The sequence below is a fragment of the Coregonus clupeaformis genome, chromosome 27, assembly GCF_020615455.1.
Source record: "Coregonus clupeaformis isolate EN_2021a chromosome 27, ASM2061545v1, whole genome shotgun sequence".
Taxonomy (NCBI): Eukaryota; Metazoa; Chordata; class Actinopteri; order Salmoniformes; family Salmonidae; genus Coregonus; species Coregonus clupeaformis.
In genome coordinates this window covers 24,062,899-24,080,725 of record NC_059218.1, presented here as the reverse complement: position 1 = coordinate 24,080,725, position 17,827 = coordinate 24,062,899, and the positions used below count along the sequence as shown (strand labels likewise).

At 41.0% G+C, this 17,827-nt stretch overlaps 1 protein-coding gene across 1 annotated transcript in view; it reads right to left on the bottom strand.

Moving 5' to 3' along the window:
* Positions 1 to 17,339, bottom strand: part of LOC121541658 (suppressor APC domain-containing protein 2-like) — a 29,330-nt gene extending 11,991 nt beyond the window's left edge. The window contains exons 1-4 of the mRNA XM_041850841.2: positions 17,081 to 17,339; positions 16,729 to 16,795; positions 16,452 to 16,535; positions 16,247 to 16,354 (exon numbers count right to left, since the gene is read on the bottom strand). Of these exons, the coding sequence (XP_041706775.1) occupies positions 16,247 to 16,354; positions 16,452 to 16,535; positions 16,729 to 16,795; positions 17,081 to 17,140 (319 nt within the window). The 5' untranslated portion in view covers positions 17,141 to 17,339. The remainder of the gene's footprint in view (positions 1 to 16,246; positions 16,355 to 16,451; positions 16,536 to 16,728; positions 16,796 to 17,080) is intronic.
* Between the last annotated feature and the right edge of the window lie 488 nt (positions 17,340 to 17,827).

Here is a 17,827-nt window from a genome sequence, read left to right as displayed (position 1 = left end):
TTGATGAGAAGAGCAGTCGCTTCTAGTCCAACTTTAACCTAAAGCCTCGCTTGCTCAGACTTGAATTCTTATCTCATCCCTTGAGCGAAACTTTTAAATTGATGTCATTTAGTTTCACTGTCACAGGGCATGCTGCAATATATATATCATAGGCTATACATTTATGATCTATAAAAGAATATCCTGGCAAACTTATTTTTTCTACTCCCCCCCACCCCTCACAGTAAACACAGCATTATTGCAAACATATTGATTGTTGGAACAGAATCACTAAATGTCTGAGGGTAAGATCAAATTGATTGTCATAGTAACGGACCTGACAACTGCACACTGTAGAGAGTCCTACACACATACAGTGGCTTTGGTCATTCATGGAGGGAATTATCCTAACAGCCCCTTTGGCTACTCCACCAGGGTCAGCTCTCCTATTTAAACTCAGCAAAAAAAGAGATGTCCCTTTTCAGGACCCTGTCTTTCAAAGATAATTTGTAGAAATCCAAATAACTTCACAGATCTTCATTGTAAAGGGTTTAAACACTGTTTCCCATGCTTGTTCAATGAACCATAAACAATTAATGAACATACACTTTTGGAACGGTCGTTAAGACACTAACAGCTTAAAGGCAATTAAGGTCACAGTTATGAAAACTTAGGACACTAAAGAGGCCTTTCTACTGACTCTGAACACCCAAAGAAAGATGCACCGTTCCCTGCTCATCTGCGTGAACGTGCCTTAGGCATGCTGCAAGGAGGCATGAGGACTGCAGATGTGGCCAGGGCAATAAATTGAAATGTCTGTACTGTCAGACGCCTAAGACAGCGCTACAGGGAGACAGGACGGACAGCTGATCATCCTTGCAGTGGCAGACCACGTGTAACAACACCTGCAAAGGATCGGTACATCCGAACATCACACCTGCGGGACAGGTACAGGATGGCAACAACAACTGCCCGAGTTACACCAGGAACGCACAATCCCTCCATCAGTGTTCAGACAGGCTTGTTGTAAGGCAGGTCCTCACTAGACATCACCAGCAACAACGTCGCCTATGGGCACAAACCCACCGTCGCTGGACCAGACAGGACTGGCAAAAAGTGCTCTTCACTGACGAGTCGCAGTTTTGTCTCACCAGGGCTGATGGTCGGATTCGCGTTTATCGTCGAAGGAATGAGTGTTACACCGAGGCCTGTACTCTGGAGCGGGATCAATTTGGAGGTGGAGAGTCCGTCATGGTCTGGGGCGGTGTGTCACAGCATCATCGGACTGAGCTTGTTGTCATTGCAGGCAATCTCAACGCTGTGCGTTACAGGGAAGACATCCTCCTCCCTCATGTGGTACCCTTCCTGCAGGCTCATCATGACATGACCCTCTAGCATGACATTGCCACCAGCCATACTGCTCGTTCTGTGCGTGATTTCCTGCAAGACAGGAATGTCAGTGTTCTGCCATGGCCAGCGAAGAGCCCGGATCTCAATCCCATTGAGCACGTCTGGGACCTGTTGGATCAGAGGGTGAGGGCTAGGGCCATTCCCCCCAGAAATGTCCAGGAACTTACAGGTGCCTTGGTAGAAGAGTGGGGTAACATCTCACAGCAAGAACAGGCAAATATGGTGCAGTCCATGAGGAGGAGATGCACTGCAGTACTTAATGCAGCTGGTGGCCACACCAGATACTGACTGGTAATTTTGATTTTGACCCAAAATTATATAGCCTAATTAGCCGACTCCCTTCTATACAGAAATAAGTAAAATCCTTCCAAATAGGCTACTAAAGCATGATCGTGCCACAGAGGATCATTAGCTTCTTTTTAAAAATCAAGTTGTGGTTTGTTTTTAGTACTGAGCGATTAACAGACATGTCGAGGGGGGTTTCGGTTAGTGACTATTAAACAACTAATTGACCAATGTCGGTTCAGTTAGGCTACTTAAATTCCATTTAGTTCGTTTTTTTCTAAGCCCAACGCGCCATTTCTCTAGAGAAATTGTATAATTCATGAGCAAAATCAAGTGAAAAACTATGTGAGACGCTGGGCTGAAGGGAGTTGTAGTTTTCACCTGGTTCCGCGCATAAACGTGCCAATTAACTACAATGACCATAATCCATTGCGCCTGTTTTCTCGACTCAGAGATGGATACACTTTACGCCCGCTACGTTAGGTTAGATACACACAGACCGCATGAGAGAGTAATGTACACAACACAACGACGAGAGAGGGGGATAGAGACAGTGCGTGAAAGTACGCCTTATCTACTTTGAAGAATTAGCAAAATAATTTCGTCAGACAGCTCTGCAGCATGCTTAGGCTGGTTATCCTTGCTAAATCGGATGACTAAAGACATAGTATGGGGAGCACAGAGATAACGTTGTCTGGCTGAGCAGAGATGAGATTATAAAAGATTAATAAAGTAATCCAATCAAAACTAAGTAATATACCCAACTTAAATATTTTATTATTTCATAGTAATTTCCTTTTTTTATTTTTTGGGGGACTTCAACCCAATGTGGACCTAACATAGACAATGGAATATTTTCAATGTTTTGGCAATTGAATGTTCACTGTTTTTGGCTTTGGAATTTATATTTAAATGGTCTAAAATCATGTTTAAAAAAATATATCGAAACCGAAAAAGAAAACGGATTATTTTTTAATAATCGAACCGAAACCGTACCGACCTCAAAAAGCAGTAATTGTCCGGCACTGATTGTTTTAAATCGCATTGCCTACAGTCAGAAAGAAAGGCAGCGCATGAAATTTGGGCAGCACGTGTTGCCGAAAGACTCTAATCTGTCTTTTAGTTATCACAATTCTCAACTTTATTGACCGAACAACAGTATAACCTATCTTATTGGCACCTTCGGAGAGCATCGGCCTTATCTCCGGCGAGTGCGCACTGTGCATATATTCACTATCATTGCTGGGTCAGTGCCACTTAAAAGTTAGTTTTTTGACAATTTCCTCCTCTAGTTAATCAAATCAAATCAAATTTTATTGGTCACATACACATATTTAGCAGATGTTATTGCGGCTGTAGCGAAATGCTTAGATGGACATCATATTCTATTTGTGTCTCTCTTTCGCCTAGGCCTATTATATGGACAATGTTGTTTTTATTTATATGTTTGTCAGTGTCAGCAGAGTAGGCTACCCTGTAATTTGTCGTATTACATAAGATGCTGCTAATGTCTCCAGTCATATAAAGTGTATTCAGTGGCGACCCTCCCGGGGAACCTTGTTCCAGAGCTCAGACTTTCCAACTTGAAGATCACTGACGTCATCATTTGACCTAGTTTTTTTCCCGAGTTCCCAGTTGTCTTGAAAGCAACATTACTACAGCGAAAATGGCTTGCTTCTAGATACCGACGCAACATTTGTATCTTCCTATTACGGATCTCCGGGACCGCATTTTACATTCATAACCATGTCGTGGGGCGTTCTAAAACTAGGCGCGCGTCGTTAACCATTTGTTTACACTTTGTTCAGTCATGTTACCTCATTGGCTAGTTAGCTAACAACTTGTTAACTTTACCAGTATATCCAAACATTTGGTGGCACAGAAAGAAAGGAAAAGCAATAGCTTCTTCAGTAGATAAGTGACATAGCAATGAATGAATGACAGATCTCTTGCGTGTTGTCAACACAAATCTGACTTTTCTAAAGAGACAGTGTACAATTTTCAATGTAATGCATCTCATCTCAATCATAGACATTAAAACCAGGCGAATCTCAATAGGTAAATAGTGCTTTTACACAATGTAAAAAGCCTAATATTCCACAAATGACTGTAATTTCAATGACAGGTATTCATATCACCATTTTAGCTTTTATAATAAACTAATGTAGACTATTTACAGTGTTACATTTAGTTTCTAGGGCACATCGTGCTTCAAAAGTAGTTAGAATTCATATAGGTTGTATCTTCTTTATTTTATTTTTATCACCAGTGCTACCAATTAAAATGTTTAATTTAGAGCCCTGCATACACAGCCACAGTCACACAAACACACGCTCACAGCAGTGCCCACAGATCGTGAGTGGAAGCTAAACCATCTGTGGGCTGATCCCTGGTATTGTTTATCTTACTTATTAGAAACATACTTTTCCTCACCCCACTGGCCACCCATCCCCAGGCATGCATGCACACACACACACATACCATATCTTTTTTTCACTCTGTGCCTTGCTTGCTCTCTGTATTTCTGTCTCTCCCTTCAGCAATATCACTGCATGTGGCAAACGATTTGAGAGCTGGGTCACTGCATTATTCTATTTTGGGAAGTGCTTCAAATCATAAAGGGTTTTAATCAAAGCTTAGTTACAGTGGAAGACAGAGAGGAAGTGGAAGTGAATTTAGGCCATGGAGACTAAAGGACAGAACAGATAGTGTCAAGTCTTTCATTTAGCCTTCAGTTATGAATCGACTGAATGTCTCATCAAATGAAACCAATCCTGGATGAGTTTCGTCCATGCCAATCCACTTTTTCAGTCTGTTCCTGTTTCTGGAGCCTAGTATTGTTAAGAGGGTTTCTTTAATGCACTTATTTGGGTGCCTAAGGGACTGGACTTTGGTCACCTAGTTTCTCCTGGGAGTTATGTGTAAAAGGACTCCATTGTTTCACTGGCTTCCACTAGGAAAAAAACGAAATTGAAAAAATAAACTAGTTCAGCTATGCAAATGGTGCCACCGTATAAAAAAGGACCCTGTGTTTTTCTTACAGTACTGATGCAAAGCCACATCCTTGCTCAAACTCCTATAAATACACTACCGGTCAAAGGTTTTAGAACACCTACTCATTCAAGGGTTTTTCTTTATTTTTACTATTTTCTACATTGTAGAATAATAGTAAAGACATCAAAACTATGAAATAACACATATGGAATCATGTAGTAACCAAAAAAGTGTTAAACAAATCAAAATATATTTTATATTTGAGATTCTTCAACTAGCCACCCTTTGCCTTGATGACAGCTTTGCACACTCTTGGCATTCTCTCAACCAGCTTCACCTGGAAGAGTTCCCACACATGCTGAGCACTTGTTGGCTGCTTTTTCTTCACTCTGCAGTCCAACTCATCCCAAACCATCTCAATTGGGTTGAGGTCGGGTGATTGTGGAGGCCAGGTCATCTGATGTAGCACCATCACTCTCCTTCTTGGTCAAATAGCCCTTACACAGCCTGGAGGTGTGTTGGGTCATTGTCCTGTTGAAAAACAAATGATTGTCCCACTAAGCGCAAACCAGATGGGATGGAGTATCGCAGCAGAATGCTGTGGTAGCCATGCTGGTTAAGTGTGACTTGAATTCTAAATAAATCACAGACAGTGTCACCAACAAAGCACCCCCACACCATAACACCTCCTCCATGCTTTACGGTGGTAAATACACATGCAGAGTTCATCTGTTCACCCACACCGCATCTCACAAAGACACAGCGGTTGGAACAAAAAATCTTCAATTTGGACTCCAGACCAAAGGACACATTTCCACCGGTCTAATGTCCATTGCTCGTGTTTCTTGGCCCAAGCAAGTCTCTTCTTATTATTGGTGTCCTTTAGTAGTTGTTTCTTTGCAGCAATTCGACCATGAAGGCCTGATTCACATAGTCGATGTTAAGATGTGTCTGTTAATTGAACTCTGTGAAGCATTTATTTGGGCTGCAATTTATGATGCTGGTAACTCTAATTAACTTATCCTCTGCAGCAGAGGTAACTCTGGGTCTTCCATTCCTGTGGCGGTCCTCATGAGAGCCAGTTTGCACATGAAGAAACGTTCAAAGTTCTTGACATTTTCCGGATTGACTGACCTTCATGTCTTAAAGTAATGATGGACTGTCATTTCTCTTTGCTTATTTGAGCTGTTCTTACCATAATATGGACTTGGTCTTTTACCAAATAGGGCTATCTTCTGTATACCCCCCCCCACCTTGTCACAACACAACTGATTGGCTCAAACGCATTAAGAAGGAAAGCAATTCCACAAATTAACTTTTAAGAAGATACACCTGTTAATAGAAATGCATTCCAGGTGACTACCTCATGAAGCTGGTTGAGAGAATGCCAAGAGTGTGCAAAGCTGTCATCAAGGCAAAGGGGGGGCTATTTGAAGAATCTCAAATATAACATATATTTTCATTTCTTTAACACTTTTTTCGTTACTACATGATTCCATATGTGTTATTTCATAGTTTTGATGTCTTCACTATTATTCTACAATGTAGAAAATAGTCAAAATAAAGAAAAACCCTTGAAAGAGTAGGTGTTCTAAAACTTTTGACCGGTGGTGTACAGTATTTATTTATAGATCGTAATGCACGTCTTGCTCTAAGCCATCTATAGAATCCCTCATGTGAAAGCAGGGCTTATGATGACAAACGTGTGCTTGTTTTTGGAAGCATTGTTTATCAGTGTAAATGCCAAACTACATGATAATGACACACCTCTGGTACAGTGAGGGAAAAAAGTATTTGATCCCCTGCTGATTTTGTACATTTGCCCACTGACAAAGAAATGATCAGTCTGTGTCCATAATAAGTATATAGGTTGTATGTTGGGAGCTTTTGGGAAAGAGCACAGTTAGAAAGATATGGCATTTAGAAGCAAACCGGATGGACATCATGAAAATGATCGGAGAGGTTGAGAGTAGAAGAAGTTTAGGAGCAAAAAAATAAATATATATATATAATTATTGTAAAATTAACTCTGTCTATAAGGTGTAGATAGTAAGTATAGACCGGAAGTAGAGGCCTGGGCATTGTTGTTCACTAATTTACTCCAAGTAGGGAAAGGATGGTGGGGTTGAAAAGTAATAAAGGGGAATATATATATAAAAAATAAAAAAAACATGGGGGATTGGAAGTGATGCAGACAATTACATTGATAGAAGATACAATCTATCTGCAATATTAAGCTGATCCATCCCCCCGAATAAAAAAAATAAAAATAAAAAAATAAAATAAATAAATAAAAATAAATGATCAGTCTATAATTTTAATGGTAGGCTTATTTGAACAGTGAGAGACAGAATAACAACAAAAAAAATCCAGAAAAACACATGTCAAAAATGTTATAAATTGATTTGCATTTTAAATGAGGGAAATAAGTATTTGACCCCCTATCAATCAGAAAGATTTCTGGCTCCCACTCTTAAAGGGAGTGCTCCTAATCTCAGCTTGTTACCTGTATAAAAGACACCTGTCCACAGAAGCAATCAATCAATCAGATTCCAAACTCTCCACCATGGCCAAGACCAAAGAGCTCTCCAAGGATGTCAGGGACAAGATTGTAGACCTACACAAGGCTGGAATGGGCTACAAGACCATCGCCAAGCAGCTTGGTGAGAAGGTGACAACAGTTGGTGCGATTATTCGCAAATGGAAGAAACACAAAATAACGGTCAATCTCCCTCGGCCTGGGGCTCCATGCAAGATCATGAGAACGGTGAGGAATCAGCCCAGAACTACACGGGAGGATCTTGTCAATGATCTCAAGGCAGCTGGGACCATAGTCACCAAGAAAACAATTGGTAACACACTACGCCGTGAAGGACTGAAATCCTGCAGCGCCCGCAAGGTCCCCCTGCTCAAGAAAGCACATATACAGGCCCGTCTGAAGTTTGCCAATGAACATCTGAATGATTCAGAGGAGAACTGGGTGAAAGTGTTGTGTTCAGATGAGACCAAAATCGAGCTCTTTGGCATCAACTCAACTTGCCGTGTTTGTAGGAGGAGGAATGCTGCCTATGACCCCAAGAACACCATCCCCACCGTCAAACATGTATTTTATACTGATAACAAGTTCAAACAGGTGCCATTAATACAGGTAACGAGTGGAGGACAGAGGAGCCTCTTAAAGAAGAAGTTACAGGTCTGTGAGAGCCAGAAATCTTGCTTGTTTGTAGGTGACCAAATACTTATTTTCCACCATAATTTGCAAATAAATTCATTAAAAATGTGATTTTCTGGGAAAAAAATTCTCTATTTGTCTGTCATAGTTGACGTGTACCTATGATGACAATTACAGGCCTCTCTCATCTTTTTAAGTGGGAGAACTTGCACAATTGGTGTCTGACTAAATACTTTTCCCCCCCACTGTATACACCTCTCCTCTGATGTGTGGGCAGATGCTGGTGAGAGGTAGATTCTGAGTGATGTACAAGTCATAATCTATTCTGTCAGGAGCACTGAATGGCAGTAATCTACATAGCAGGGCCATAACTATAGGCTGTTAGAAAGGACAGGAGGTAGAATACACTGACTTGAGTCAAATGGTCACAATTTCATGCTCTTACACCTCTGCTTCAAACCAGATGGGCAAATTCTCACAAGAGAGGTGTGAGAGTAGATTTACACATACGTGAGCCAGCTAGTGTTGACGTGCCTAAATAATGGTGACCAAAGCCTCCTCTCCAGAATTGTAGCATTTGCTATATACACTGAGTGTACAAAACATTAGGAACACCATCATAATACTGAGTTTTCCCTCAGAACAGCCTCAATTCGTCGAGGCATGGACTCTACAAGGTGTCGAAAGCATTCTACAGGGATGCTCACCAATGCTGACTCCAATGCTTTCCACACTTCTGTCAAGTTGACTGGATGTCCTTTGGATGGTGGACCATTCTTGATACACACAGGAAACTGTTGAGCATGAAAAACCCAGCAGTGTTGCAGTTCTTGACTACTACCATACCCGGTTCAAAGGCACTTCAATCTGTTGACTGGATGTCCTTTGGATGGTGGACCATTCTTGATACACAGGAAACTGTTGAGCATGAAAAACCCAGCAGCGTTGCAGTTCTTCACACACACAAACCGGTGCACCTGGCACCTACTACCATACCCTGTTCAAAAGGTACTTAAAAATCCTTCTTTAATCTGTCTCCTCCCCTTAATCTACTCTGATTGAAGTGGATTTAACAAGTGACATCAATAAGGGATCATAGCTTTCACCTGGATTCACCTGGTCAGTCTGTCACGGAAAGAGCAGGTGTTCTGAATGTTTGTATACTCAGTGTATATATACACTGTGACATAAAGGCAAACATGATCTGTTTAATGGATGTTTCAGAGGTAAATCCTGTACGTTGACATTGTACATTAACACTAACGCTGACCGTTTTAGCCTCTCCATTTTCAACTGCTTTAGTTCAATGAACATTATGTTATGTATCATTACAGACACCATCATCATCACATTAGCTTACATGGTGTCTGTGTTCACCAAGGTTATTATAGTTGTGTTTTTATTTCTATTAGTTTTGAGATCTGATTTACTCGTTTTTATTTAGTTAAAGTTTTATAAAAACATTTCAATTTCATTTTTATAATTTAGTTTTAGGGACAGCAATTAGCTTATGATTGGGAGGCAAGGGGCCATTTACATGATGTATTGTTTTTGTGGTATTTGGGATGCCCCTTCTCGCCACTGTGGGGCAGTAATGCATAAAGTTATGGGTCAGGATGGATGAAGTAAACAGTAGTAGTGGGTGAATTTACGCAACAACCAGGAGCGTTGAAGCGCGAGGCTAATGGTGCTTTCAAGACAACTAGGAAATCGGAAAAAAAACGAGGTCAAATCATGACGTCAGTGATTTTCAGGTCGGAAAGTCAGAGCTCTAAAAAGATGCCAGAGTTTCCGACTTGGAATTCTGAGTCGGATGACCGTAAAAAAAAAACCATCCCAGTTGGAGCTCATTTCTTTCAGAGTTTCCAGTTTTCTTGAATGCACTGAAGTCGGAAGAACGAGATTTCAGAGTTCCCAGTGGTTTTGAACATGGCATAAACTTCTCAGCTGTTTTGGTCCTGTAGCTACCACGCTGTTAGCCTCATATGAACCATACTGATATCACGAGCTTACGCTGCAGTTGCTTCTCACCAACTGCACCATGCAGCCATCACCTGCATGGTGGGAGGCACTATTTGTCAACCAATCATTAGGGTGTTTTTGGTAGACCCACGCGAACATGACCAAAGACATGACTGAAACAGGAACCAACTTTGCCGCTATTTCTAAAGCTTCAGGGTATACAAATGAAAATTATACTTGAGACCTCTCTCTAACCAATTAATCACGTTACGTTTTCAGTTTGTGAGTGCGTGATTTGGGGGTATATTTCAACATTTATAAAGAAAAACTTTGTATAAACAATAATCAAATCAAATCAAATCAAATTTTATTGGTCACATGCGCCGAATACAACAGGTGCAGACATTACAGTGAAATGCTTACTTACAGCCCTTAACCAACAGTGCATTTATTTTAAACAAAAAAGTAAGAATAAAACAACAACAAAAAAGTGTTGAGAAAAAAAGAGCAGAAGTAAAAATAAAGTGACAGTAGGGAGGCTATATATACAATAGAATAAAGTGACAGTAGGGAGGCTATATATACAGGGGGGTACCGTTGCATAGTCAATGTGCGGGGGCACCGGCTAGTTGAGGTAGTTGAGGTAATATGTACGGCTAGTTGAGGTAGTTGAGGTAATATGTACATGTGGGTAGAGTTAAAGTGACTATGCATAAATACTTAACAGAGTAGCAGCAGCGTAAAAAGTATGGGGTGGCAGCTATGTTGACACTGCCATGTTGATCTGAACCTTGCGGTTGGAAAACCACCACAGTGTCTGACTTTCAGCTGTCACAGTTGCAACTCCCCCGACTTCACTCGCTGACTTTCGTCTACAGTTGGCTTCGTTAGCCTTCCGGCTCGAACACACCCAATATCTGCGGTGCTACTCGTGGCAACGTCATCTCGCTTAGTCTACCATTCAATTATAAAGTAGATCTCAATGTGACCTGCCAGATTCAGAAGCTTGAAAACCCCATAAGAAAATAAAGCTTGAAAAGCCAATATGATTTTTGCACAAAACTTAAGAGAAAAAAACTAAAATTGAACATAATTTATGATGGATTTTATTTTGTTTTGGAGTCAACGATAATAGTTTCTTGCCTGACGACTCAAACTGAATTATTCCGCATACTTCAGTCTGAGACTGCCATCATTGAAGTCGTTTGTGGAGATGTCAAAATGAGGGGTGTCATACGAAACAACGTAATCACCGATTGGATAATAATTTCTAACCAATCAATCAGAGTATCAAAGCCAGTGACACATTTTCAAAACGCTGTTTTACCCATGTATGTTCTGGCTCTAGCCCAACCCATCGGTTTCTGGGACCAATCAAAACGGTTAGAATGTGTTTGTGTTCTAGAAATCGTTGGGGAGGTACTCAGATCCAGACTCATTGCGGAGAAGAAACTAACGTTTGTGGGTGTGGCGTAGCGTTTGGCCGGAGCATGGGTAGCCAGGCAAAATAGTTTCAGTATAGTTTTTCAAATGGGTTTAATTATTTTATTTCAGATTACTAAATCATTTTTTTATGTTTAGTTTTAGTTTTAGTTTACTATAAAAATCAATTCCCTTCTTTCCCTCCAGTCATCATTGCCGTCTTTTAATCAGTGCAACTTCCATTGATTACAGGTTTGTTTCATTATACAATATGCCAACCCATGCATAAAGAATAATACAGGATCATGAGCTTAAAATTTTAATCCCCCCAAAAAGCGAAAACAGATTTGTGGAACTCTGTCAAATTGCAGCAACATTTGCAACATATCCGGCTCCAAATCCAAATCTCACAGCATATCTGTCTGGAAATTGGACCCTTGTCAACAGTGGATTGATTACCTTTGAGGAGATAAAAGCTTGATGATGGCCATGACTTCTATTGCAATAAACCAGTATTTTCAGGATGTGATAATAATAATAATAATGGAAATTGTTTATTCAACCACAAGACCCAAGTTTCACTTGCTTCCCAAGGACCAATCTGTAACAGAGAATAACAATGTTTCCCCCCTCTACCTTTTCCATACATTACATATGCACTCGGCCCCTCAAACTCAACTCCGGACCTCGAAGCCAGTTCAACTGCTGTTTTTCATCGTTCCCCTCTAATCACGGACTGATTTAGGCCTTGGACACCAGGTGGGTGCAATTAAGTATCAGGTAGAACAGAAAACAAGTAGGCTATAGACCTCGTAGGGTAATAGTTGAATACCCCTGCACTAGGCTATACGGTACACATCTGGACACAAGTCAAGGTCGCTAAATCCGAAGAAATGCAATGATCAACTGAAACTAGGATCGGGAAGACACCAGTATCGCCATACTCATAAGTATCATGGCAAGGAAACAAAACACGAAGCGGATTTAACTTCTTTAGGAAAACAGCCCTAATGTTGGAAACAAACATTATGTTGTCATCCATTTTTTTTTTTTTTTTTTTTGTCATTTAGCAGACGCTCTTATCCAGAGCGACTTACAGGAGCAATTAGGGTTAAGTGCCTTGCTCAAGGGCACATCGACAGATTTTTCACCTAGTTGGCTCGGGGATTAGAACCAGCGACCTTTCGGTTACTGGCACAACGCTCTTACCCACTAAGCTACCTGCCGCCCTATTTTCCAAGCTATAGCACACCATTTTTTCACATGCAGCAGGTTTTTAAAGGACCAAAGAATTTGGTGTGCTTCGTGTTTTCATTTTGGCCATGGAAAACATATATAGATAATGGTATCGTCCCGGCCCTAACTAAAAACCTTTACAAGGTTTTCTGCTCTATAAAGAGGGTTCAATGAAGCTGCGTGAAAATAAGTCCAACATGGCAGAACATCGTCCAATGGTGGTGGTACAGTCAAACCATAATAAATAAATAAATAAATAAATGTGCTTATTGATGGGGCTGAGTGGGTGTGATGTGAAGCAGAGAGTTGGGGTTTCCTGTACATGAGTATGTCTTGTGGTCAATCCATCACATCTCCATATGGGGTCTTCTTAGGCCCAGCTGATTCCTCAGCGGCAGGCTCTGCTACTACAACACATACGGACACAGAGAGATGTCAGAGAGCTGAATAAACCACTGGCCTCATTATCCCTCTTCATCAGGAACAGTATTGTGCACACCAAGCATTCCGGTGGAGTCCACATAGAATAGAAAAGTAGAATAGCAGCTAGGGCTGTTGCGGTAACCAAATTACCGCCACACCGGCAGTCATGAGTCATGACTGCAGTAAAATTCCACGTGACCGTTGAGCCTCCTCTTATGCACTCAGGACATGCGTTGGTAGTACCCTAATGACCATCAGGTCCTAATGGCCTGGTACTCAGGGCTCCATTGTCCCTCTAACCACTCTGACATCAATGCAAATGAAATCGAAAATCACAAACGCTTATCAAAACAGTGTCTTGCTTTTAAAACTCACCTCACAGTGATGATCAATTTGAAGAAATTAGTTCAAAAGCAGGTTGAAACTGAGTGGAAAACATGGCCGTTGTGGATGTTGTTTCAAAGCCTAACACAACGCTTTATAAGGTGATGATTATTTCAAAACAGCCATACACATATTAGAGCATATGCATAAGCTTATGAGCCCAAGCCCCCACCCCCCTCAAAAAACGATTACAAATTATGATTGTGCTTTTATACAAACCACATATTATGTGTGGCAGAAAAACACAAAACAAAACTGATTTAAGATGTCTTTGGTACATACTTGGTCTAGCCTATACTCCAAAATGAAACATATTTGAGTAATCGCCTTTGAGTGTGGACTGTATTATTTTGCATACTGAATGGACTGGGTTACCTTATGCTACACTCCAAAATGTCTATCCACGAGTCTGGGAGAGAACGTATAAATCAAATCAAATTTTATTTGTCACATGCACCGAATACAACAGATGTAGGCCTTACAGTGAAATGCTTACTTACAAGCCCTTAACCAACAATGCAGTTCAAGAAATAGAGTTAAGAAAATATTTACTAAAAAAACGAAAGTAAAAAAATTAATAATAATAAAAGTAACACAATAAAATAACAATAACGAGGCTATATACAGGGGGTACCTGTACCGAACAAATGTGCAGGGGTACAGGTTAATCGAGGTAATTTGTACATGTAGGTAGAGGGAAAGTGACTATGCATAGATAATAAACAGTGAGTAGCAGTTGTGTAAAAACAAAGAGGGGGGTGTCAATGTAAATAGTCCGGGTGGCCATTTGATTAATTGTTCAGCAGACTCATGGCTTGGGGGTAGAAGCTGTTAAGGAGCCTTTTGGTCCTAGACTTGGTGCTCCGGTACCGCTTGCCGTGCAGTAGCAGAGAGAACAGTCTATGATTTGGGTGACTGGAGTCTTTGACAATTTTTTGGGCCTTCCTCTGACACCGTCTAGTATATAGGTCCTGGATGGCAGGAAGCTTGGCCCCAGTGATATCCTGGGCTGTACGCACTACCCTCTGTAGCGCCTTACGGTCAGATGCAGAGCAGTTGCCATACCAGGCGGTGATGCAACCAGTCAGGATGCTCTCGATGGTGCAGCTGTATAACATTTTGAGGAACTGGGGACCCATGCCAAATCTTTTCAGTCTCCTGAGGGGGAAAAGGTGTTGTCATGCCCTCTTCACGACTGTCTTGGTGTGTTTGGACCATGATAGTTCGTTGGTGATGTGGACACCAAGGAACTTGAAACTCTTGACCCGCTCCACTTCAGCCCTGTCGATGTTAATGGGGGCCTGTTCGGCCTGCCTTTTCCTGTAGTCCACGATCAGCTCCTTTGTCTTGCTCACATTGAGGGAGAGGTTGTTGTCCTGGCACCACACAGCCAGGTCTCTGACCTCCTCCCTATAGGCTGTCTCATCGTTGTCGGTGATCAGGCCTACCACTGTTGTGTCGTCAGCAAACTTAATGATTGTGTTGGAGTCATGTTTGGCCACGCAGTCGTGGGTGAAAAGGGAGTACAGGAGGGGCCTAAGCACACACCCCTGAGGGGCCCCCGTGTTGAGGATCAGCGTGGCAGATGTGTTGTTGCCTACCCTTACCACCTGGTAGCCAGCCTAGGTGATGCTGTTGGTTCATTTATTGTGCAGGGTGGCTTACAGTTAGCTTACAATTATAGTGAATTTGTATATCATTTTGAATAGCCTTGTAATAGGGATTTTTTTATATTTTCATAATTAATAGGCTGACACGTTACCTTTAGCTACAGAATCTCACCACAATGCGTTTCCATCTCCTCCACTCTCTCCTTTATTCCTTTCTCGAGCGCAGAGAGGGGCTGTCAACAGTTTAGTGAAATATGTTTCGTTGGGAAAACATGTTACTATCGATGTTCCCGAACAGATTTCACTTGGTTTCCCAAATGAAGCAATGGGTAGCTCAAGGAACAGGGTCAGAGAGCCCATGGCATACAGAGTTTGGGAGGAATATCACCTGTCGCACAGCCAGAGCATGCTCCTCAAACAGTGGTTGATGTGTGAAGTGAAATACGTTTTCTTATATTTATTTCTCAGCTGCTGATATTAAGCACAGCTCCGCTATAAAACCAAAGTAGCCTATCCGGCGTCATAAAAAACAGACCAGCAGGAAAGTGCATGGCCTCCATTCACTATTCGAGTGCATACTGATGACATGCATTTTTTCCCCCTGCCCATTTGACAATGGTCCATTCTAAAACATATTAGTAAAGATTAAATTGAGAATAGTCTGATGGGTGAAAATATGATCACTTGATGAGAGAACAGCTTTGCAGCCTGAGGCAAGGAACAGAGTGCAAGCTTATTTATTTTTTACTTTCTCAACTCATCAATAGCCTATAGTTGCATCATGCAGTCCATATATGTTTTGATTTCTAAGACATTCTAAGGTTTGTATCATTCACAACTAAAGTTGTCAAGTAATTCTAAATCTAGTGTATAGGACCTGTTTCAACTGATCACTTTTACGCTCAACATAGCCACTTCATATGCACACTTGCTCCGGAATGGGAAAAATATCATTTTGATTTTATTCAGCTAAGTTCAATTATATTCTTCTTACTATAAAATCATACAATATAAAATGATAGCAAGCGACTTATAAGGATATCTTGTCAGCTAAATTAACAAGCCTACAGCCTATGGCATGGAGCATAGCCAGATAACATACAGTACGCCAACTCATATTCTGTTCTTCTAAAATACATTTTATTCATATCATAATGTTTCTTTAGACCTGACTCAAATAAATACTGGATTTATTGTGATGTGTATATTAACTTAATTTAGACTTTTTAAATGTAGATGTTCCAAAGGCACACATCAGTGGCTTGAATGCAGCATGTGTGCATGGAGGCCTGGAGATGTTAAACTTGTTTATGTTTTTAACGGTCAATTACCTTGAGACCGCCACTGCTCTAATAGCAGCTATACTCACTTTGTGCTGTTCTGTCTGGTACTTTCCCTGTCTCTATTAGGATCCATAGGTCAGTGCACTTCATTGTCTCCCAGCGCGTCACTGCATAGCTGCCCACCGACGAAGCCACTGAAAGGGAGGAAGGAGACAAAGAGGGAGACATGAGTGACGTTTAGTATCACTTAAAGTAGTATATCAGATGTTGTGTAAGTCAAATACTTTTTACCTGTTGAAATCAGCAGGTTCCACTGCAGAGGATATGGTAGCCTCTTCTGAATAACCTTTTGTATGAGAAATATTCCACCTGTCCCTATAAGAGGCAGTAAAATAAATGTTAGGAACCAATGGTAAGTGCCTTCAGCAATGGGCTTCACTAATGACCTCCTGTAGTATTTTTTATGCAGTGTTTTTTTTATGAGAAATTACATGCCTATTCAATTCCGTGGAGAGTAGGACACTGTTTTATATGAAGTCAAAGCATCGGAAGAGCATGTGTCACTCGCTTAATATGAAGGTCCCTGTCCCTTTCATGAAGGCATGAGACTGACAGGCAGCATACTGTTGTAAACCCTGAGAGAGAAAACAAATAGTTTGTTGGTTGTGAATGCAACTATCATTTGAGATGATTGCTTGATGTTGAATATGTCCTCTAAAATGTATCTGGTCACAACACAGGCACAACTACACACACACTAGTAAAAAATGACAAGGCTGGATAACCTGCCAATAACGGCAGAGAAGCAACATTTCATCGTCCAGTTTTACATTGGAATGTGTGTGTCTTCTAAGCTGAGCTGCAGCGGCCAGCAATACGTTGCATAAAGGGTTGAAGAAGTGAAGAGAGAAAGGACCTACCGGATGTTTTGCTGCAAGCGCATCGTCCACTTTTGTGAGCCCAAGGTTGACCATTTTCATAAATAAAAACGTTGAAGTTGACGTATTTATTTTAACATTTAAAACCTAACAGAAGTGTTATACTCAGCCTCTACAATACAATATGGACATAATTGTTGTTATGAAACATGCAACTTCCGCATACACTTCTTCTTCGATGAGGTTTAACGGCGGTTGGCATCCAATAAATGTTGCATTACCGCCACCTACTAGACTGGAGTATAACTCCTTTATACTTTGCTTGAAAATATAAAAACATACCCTACCATCTAACACTACACTCACAAAAAATAAAATAATAATAATAATAAAATAACACCACCCTACTCCACTATTTAAATCTATTTAGTCCTACCTCAGGCCAACAACCTGAAAGGATGGGGCACCACCACTTAACACACCCTGTAAATCTTCTGATGTCAAGTCTCGCACACCCAAATACCTCTCTGCAGCTGGCACCACAACCTCAATTTTCTGCAACTTACATTACATCCCTGCAGTACAGTTGATAACCATTGCTATAAATGCTAAAAATCCAATCTTACTGAAACATATATCACTTGTTAGCCTATCTCTCTGTACTTGTACAGATCTACTACTCACACCACTCCTCTCAGGATCCCTCCCCGTTGACCCATCTTCCTCTACTTTCTTCACTGCCTCAGCATATGACAACTTTTGCACTACTCTAACCCTGGAAACCTCAAC